Here is a 7,505-nt window from a genome sequence, read left to right as displayed (position 1 = left end):
CACTAACATCATGCCAGTTTAGAATCAGTCAAAACGTAACAAACCTTTCTCAAAGTATATTCTATACGAAGACACAAATAAAAAAACAAACAAGTTGAACGACAATGAATGCACTAAATACACAATGTTTAAAAAGTCAACGTTGCATTTACCAACAGTGTTTTCTAACGTTTTACAACATATTGAAAGGGAACGGATTTCATGGATTGTGTTTCTGACCGTTTTCCGACGCTTATCGTGTACTATGTTCACTAGAACAAAAAGTGATGACATGTCTTTGATATTAACGTCTATTAGCCTAATCTTGATGGCAGAACTATTTACCATGGAGATTAAACGTGAGTACTTAGACATTTAAAGTGCAGACACGTGTTTTCTGTATTGGATGGTTCCACACTGGAGGGATAATTTAAAGACACGTCTCTGAGATGTGTGCCATCCGATGTTACATCAGTTAACATTGAAGGTTAACATTGACGCGTCGAATTCTTTGTCGTCAAAAGATTTGGTCCTGTTTGACACATCATTCTTTTTTGATTAATCCAAAGTTTTCAACGGTGGCAGTATTCTGGGAATAGGGGTTGGGAATTTAAGAGGAGGTCATTGGAAAACACGTTATAGGAGCCCCTGCACTGCTTATTGGATAAATATATATATATTTTTTACTTGTATCATTCCCATGTCGTCCCTAACTTGTTCTTTTACAACTTCACTGACTCTCGAAGAACTTTAGAGCATATATCGTCATCGTTTGATTGTTCGTTCGTTTTCAAATCGTGCACAAACACAGAGACTGGACGACCCCGCCAGCCTGATTGGTTTTAATGTCGAATCCACATGAATTGATCTTGTTCCTAGGACTTGTGACCTCTTGAACATATTTTACCCCATAAGCTGGTAAAAAAAAAATCACACGACTATGAACTTGTTGGCAGCTTGTGTACGTTGCTTAGTTTCGTTTTTCGACACGTTCATACAACCTATACTACTATTGAGTTACAAAATATGTAATACAGCTAATATCATAAAAAAAGAGAGAAACAGAGTAAAATCAGTATGGAATGCACACGTATGATACAAATCTGGGGAGTGAAATAATGCTAGTAAATATTGGGTCAGGCGAGAAATATCTTATCCATCCCATGGGGAAGAGTGGAAGAGGGAAATAGAAGGAGAGATAGAGAAAAGACAGAGATACAGGAACAAGATCAGACGGGCGAGTTTCATTTTTTCTTCTTTTCGGGCGTTCTGCCAGATAACAATGCTTGATCTCCCCGTGTCCCGTATCCTCTGGTAACAGCACAGGTCACGGGTAAATCTTCGGCGAGTCTTCATCCGTCCTTGGTACAATGTATTACTGGGTCCTCTAACGGAACACTAAGTGGTAATAGTAATCGATCTATAACAACTATAAAAACAACTGCTCTGAACGTTAATCGTTCCAATGTCCCGTCTCTGATTTTGACTGTCCACTTGAGTTATGAAGAGGACAGACACGGCAAGGGGAGACGTCTTTCATTTATAACTCTTCTGGTGTGTATTATATAATGTCCTCTGCAATTCGTTACCATGGTGACTACCACCAGTACTGTCATCTCGGAAATATGCAAATGAACTTCGCCTACGTCAGATAGTTCTCTTCATCTCCGCGGCCGCATACACACAAGTTATACTTCTACTTTGAACACTCGGCCCCACTCTGCCGGGCGTACAAAGTCACGATAGATGAATTTACTTTTTGGCATGTGTACAGTAGATTCTGTCAGTACAAACTGTTATTTTCTTTTTTTCACCACGTTCGCTGCTCCCTGCTTCCATCATTGTCATTGCATGGTCATGTAGGGCCAGCTAAAGGAACTGCCAGAGAGCAGCATATCGCGAATGAGAGTTTCGATCGGGGTCTTGCCGACGAGCCGAACGAAGAATAATTGTTCGATGACATGCGACGAGACTGTCCGAAGGGAGGGGAGTCGGAGGAGGAGCTTGCCGAAGCGGTTCGGCTGGTTCGGGTACTGACTTCGGACGTATTCCTCCAGAGCACACTGCGACTTCTCCTGAAGAGCTTCAATATGGGCGGCATCTGAGAGTCCACACGCATCTGCGAAAACACGAAGAAGGAGAAATCACGTTAGCAGTGGTAGGTATGTGTAACTCAATTTATTTGACATTTAAATTGGTGTGGATCGGTAATCAAAGGGAGATTCTAGTTCAAAGGCAGAAGTCAAAGCAACAGATAAGGTGGAGTTTAAAGCAAATCGGACAAGTAATGAGGTAATTTTGACATGGCGTCATTTGGGACCCTTCCAGCAACCGCTCTGGTCCCACGACTTTCACCTCACTCATCTATTGCTTAAGATTGTTACAAACCAGGATGAAGAATAAGACTTTAAATGAATTACTACCAAAACAAAGAAAGAAATAGACATTACAATTGTTCTTTTTCTTGAAGAATGTGCCATGACATCACGGTTTGATGAGTCAATCAAAGACCAAAACACGCCGCCCTTCGAGAAGACAAAGGCAAAGGCACTGACATGGCAGGCACAAAACAATAGTGTGTTTTACGCTTGTGACGTCATGTTCTCTCTCGAGAATTGACGGCGTTCAAACGTTATCACGTTAAAGCTCCCACAACCATGCAATATCAACCACTCATGATGTGAGAGACTTAAGTATTCACTGGCGCTTTCAGTCCGAATGTCAAGAGTGATATAATCATGTACCTTTTTAGATAAAATTGAAAAAAAAAAAACCTTCGGGTGACTTGGTATACCCGTTTTTTTTCTGTATACATTTGCTAACATTTGAAAGCCTATTTTCGGATTCATGCGCAGTTCATGAAATACCTAACCAATAATCATGCCTTTTTAACTCGACAGCGAAAATAATATTTTATACCTAACCTAATAAAATAACGTATTTGTACGTTTACACTTTTTGAAGTCAAACGCAATATAATCGTCTTCTGGATTTAAATTATACATTGTACTGAACCATACAAAAAGGCCGTTGGCCACAATCAGTACAACCATGATCTCTACATACGCTTATTAATGCGATTGATTTTTATACACATGCTCACACACCCGAACATATGCATGTATATACATACACACTTTTCCCATTTGCAATCCCAACCTCACACACACACACACACACACACACATACTGGCAAGTGGCGTCACAACAAAGCCACCGATGGCGCTCGTTAATCATCACACACTTGACATTCAGCAATGTAATTTTCTATAGATGGAAATCAGGCTAGCGTGGTGCAATTTGTTTGCAGGCCCAGGTTCGACGAAGACGGCGCAAAGGAAAAATACACACACAAAAAAAATCAATGACAAAAGCGCGGCGGATACAGGTATACACAGCGGCGCGGTGAACAATGGGAGCGCACTGATATTTATTGTGCCCCCCTTCAGCTCTAGCTGCAAAAGGTTATGAAGGGCACACAAAGCGGGTGAAAAAGTGCATGATAGGGCACTGCTGTGGTCTTTGACCCTGGTTCGATAATGCGAGCTGGAGTGTTTGCATTTACGAGCGGGGAAAAAAAAAGTCTCGATTCAAATAGATATGTGTATTTTTATTGCATCCCCGCAGCACAAACAGGCCTGGTTAAATATGTCTCATCATTTTTTTTTCCTCTCTCTCTCTTCCACTGGCTTTATGATGGTGTTTGCACGTACTTCATCTGGCCTGGCATTTCTGCCCCGCGAATAAGTAACATATTACCGACGATAACGCAATACAATTTGCGTGTACATAATTATATGATCGGAAAAATTTTCCTATATTATGGAGGAGCCGTATATTACCGAGCGCAGATAGCATAATGAGGATTGATGCGTTAGAGACTTCATAATCATATCTATCTCTATACCTACGTATATATGTATATATATATATATATACTGTACATATATATATATATATATATATATAAACAGACTTGTTTTCACTACACACACCATTTTTATAAAATGGCATAATTTGATATTTATAGATCATTCATCCTGTGCACAGTCGAATGTACGCCTATATGATATAATCCTGACTTATTTTGTGTTATGTTTTGTTGGAAAAAAAGAACGAAATAATTGCATTGAATTGAAGATCATCCATAGGACCATGTATGTATGTATGTATGTATGTATTAATTGGCAAACACTTATGATATATTGGCCTATAATTAACAAATTATCGCTTTTCTTACAATAATGATTATAGATGCTTTCCGTATTGGGGATGATATCATAATAAGCACAATAAAAATGTTCTCATTTCCTTTCTGTTTCATGTTCCAGACGAAGACCTAACTCTCAGATTAGAGTACAACAATGTGGCAATAGCACATTCGCATGTACTTGCACATTAATCATTTCTTACAAACAAACAAACAAACAAACAAACACATTAAGTAAATTCACAGGAAATCAAAACTATGAAAATAGTTGTGCCTATCTAGAACTCTGGAAAGACAGTCCATAACGAAGTACTATAACGATAAACGCGACCATGAATAGATCTATTAACTACAAACAGAAAAAAATATATAATCACGTCACTTATCTTTAAAAAAAAAAATCAATAACTCATTACAGTGCATATCGTCCTAATGAATATTCACAGAAGTGAACAAATTCACGAGCAAAATCATTTTCTGAATTTACAGTTGCACTATATATAGCCTTTCATGATTAACTTCCATTGTAAAAAGAAGAAAACATGCAAACAAAGAAAGAATCAGTGTATTACAGTTATAACTAAACATCTCAACTATTTTGAATGGTCAAGATGCGTAAAATATAAAGAGAATGTCAGAAAAGGGTTACAAAGGTCTTTAGTTACATGCTGAACCAGATACACACACATTATCATTATTATTATTATTATTATCATTATTATTATTATTATTGTTATTATTATCATTATTATTATTATTATTATTATCATTATTATTATCATCATTACTGTACACAAATAAATGCATTTGTACTTCTGTGTATGTACATGCATATGATTATATATATATATATATATATATATAGAGGGCCTACTACTAAGTTAATATTTGGATACATAAATGGGACATGTACAGATCCCTCGTACACAATGCCGCTTCTCATATTATTTCATCTACTGAGTAATCGACTGACCAACATTTCAATACTCAAAGTGTATGGCTACATAACCGGTGAATCGACATCAACTTTGGTGACGCTTTATGTTGCGTATTCTGCAAATCCACCTAACACTCAGTAAATATTACGATTTATCTCGTTAATGTTGCTTATTCTGTTATAATTATTCAGCAAAAAATATTGAGTAATACCACACAGCTGTCAGAACAATGATTCAAATGAACGCATGGTTTTAGTGTCTGTTCCCGTCAGGGACCATTTATCTCTATTTTCGTGGAATTTTAGCTAATCATGTCTACTCTGCACATCTTGCACTTAGTCACTTGCTCGTAGGCTTTGGACAGAGACCTCAAAAAAATCTCGGAGTTGGATAGGTTCGATCTATGAATTACTTCACATCTACGACAAACCGTTGCGTAAACCTTGGACCGCATTCTAAGAAACGCTCTTATAGGGTGTTGCACACACATTATTTTCAAACCCAATCCACGCTTAACATCTGGGCCCCGTTTTATCAAAAGATATAATCGATTATAAATTTCCTTACAACACATGCAGGGTGCCATAGCCTTATAATAGAAACCAACTATATAATCAGTATAAGTCTTCAGAAAAGATGGCCCTGATTATTAAGGCATTCTCGGATGTCGAGTGCGACACGGCTGTCATGATCGGTGTCCAGTAGATACGAAATCAACTTTGACGACTGGACGGGCTATGGATGATTCTAGTACATTACCATAAGTCTGCAGACAAATTTACCCCGACTGAAACCCCCTGACGACTACTACACAGAAATACAGTTGGTATAATCTGCAGTACACTTTTTGGAGGTAATAATGTCAAGAGTTAATACGAGAAGAGGCCGTGTCATTGCAAATGTCTGACCTCGTAGCTCGTTCAAGTGCTTCTATATTATGCAAACCAAGTGTCTCTTTTCGTCGCTCCTCTCTCCCTCTCTCAATCTCATCTCTCCATACTTTCTTCCTCCAATGAGTCTACATTATATCTCAAACGTTGCAGTGTTGGAGTTTGGAGTCAACGTTGACATTATATCAACCCCTGCTTCCATGAATCATGCGCGATTTTGGTTCCCGTAAGGGGTGAAAATGGCACCGCACGGCAACAAACAAGACAGTCTGGTTTCCGGATTGAATAAACAGTCTCAAATACACTTGACACAAGAGACATCGCGTCTGATGTGAGTTGTGCGTGCACACACCTGTGTGTACCCATTCTCCCTCTCAACGCACACACTTACTTGCGTTACAGACTAAGCATCCACATCATGTATTCAGAATAAGACTGCTACGTAAGTGCATTTACTTCTCACTAAAAAAAGGCGCAGTTTAAATGAAAGTTCCTTATATACATACACACACAAGCAAACTGATCCATACTTATTTTTCCTTGATAACTTACCCCACATCCCCCATACTAAATGGTAGATATCCTCAACTATACTGCTTTCACTCTCCTAAGAGAGCGCTGAAGGAGAAAAATTAACATTGATCATTACCATTTGTATCTATTCTGCAAAAGGTGACAATGGCAAAATCAAAATTTGTGGCCCACACGGAGGGTAAAGGGAGGTGTACGACAGCAACTCATTCACCGCAGAGAAGTCTCGACAACTCCGATACCACAACAGCACACAACTTCATACGGAGCCCGCAGTCCATCTCAACGTCAAAACAGGTTTGAATTCACCAGCTCTTGACGATGACATTGCCGCAAACAAAGTCTGTGCCCATGTCAATGGTCAACCATTTAAAAAACAAATAAGGCCCATTTCGAAGTAATGTGACGGATGGTTCTCCGGAACTGATCATGCAAGATTCATGTCAGTTAATTTGAAGTTGTTCTTCGTTTTTCTCTTTCTCTAACTCCTCCTTCTAGTGCTTCTTATACTACTACCATTACAACAACCACACCAACAACAACCACTACTACTGCTAATAATAATAATAATAACAATAATAATAATAATAATAAAAATAATAATAATAATAATAATGATGATAAATAATACTACCACTACCACTACTACTACTACTACTACTACTACTGCTGTTGTTACTGATGTGCTACTAAGTACTACTACTAGTACTACTACTACTACTACCACTCCCTTCTACTACGTCTTCTTCTTCTTCTTCTTCTTCTTCTTCTTCTTCTTCTTCATCTCCTTCTTCTTTTTCCACAGTCTCCTTCTCATCCTCCTTCTTCATCATCTTCTAAAGCATACGCACAAACTGAGACTCGAGTTTTCCCCAAGGGTAAATGGTATCTCACATTCAAGTCTCCAGCGACACACGGGCTGGGTGACTGGTGAATTTTACCATGTCGGCGATATTA

General features: G+C 38.5%; 1 protein-coding gene across 2 annotated transcripts in view; it reads right to left on the bottom strand.

Annotated features, from left to right (window-relative positions):
* Nucleotides 1-1,258: 1,258 nt before the first annotated feature.
* The window catches only part of LOC139744888 (nuclear receptor subfamily 2 group F member 1-B-like), a 148,179-nt gene continuing 141,932 nt past the window's right edge, over nt 1,259-7,505 (bottom strand). For both annotated transcript variants that reach the window (XM_071655298.1, XM_071655299.1), the window contains one exon: nt 1,259-2,098. In XM_071655298.1, coding sequence (XP_071511399.1) covers nt 1,824-2,098 — 275 coding nt within the window. In that variant the 3' untranslated portion in view covers nt 1,259-1,823. The remainder of the gene's footprint in view (nt 2,099-7,505) is intronic.

The sequence above is a fragment of the Diadema antillarum genome, unplaced genomic scaffold (assembly GCF_040938485.1).
Source record: "Diadema antillarum isolate AM-2024a unplaced genomic scaffold, OU_Dant_1.0 seq00001216_RagTag, whole genome shotgun sequence".
NCBI lineage: Eukaryota > Metazoa > Echinodermata > Echinoidea > Diadematoida > Diadematidae > Diadema > Diadema antillarum.
Note: the sequence above shows the minus strand (reverse complement) of the source record. Positions and strands in the feature narration are given on the sequence as shown.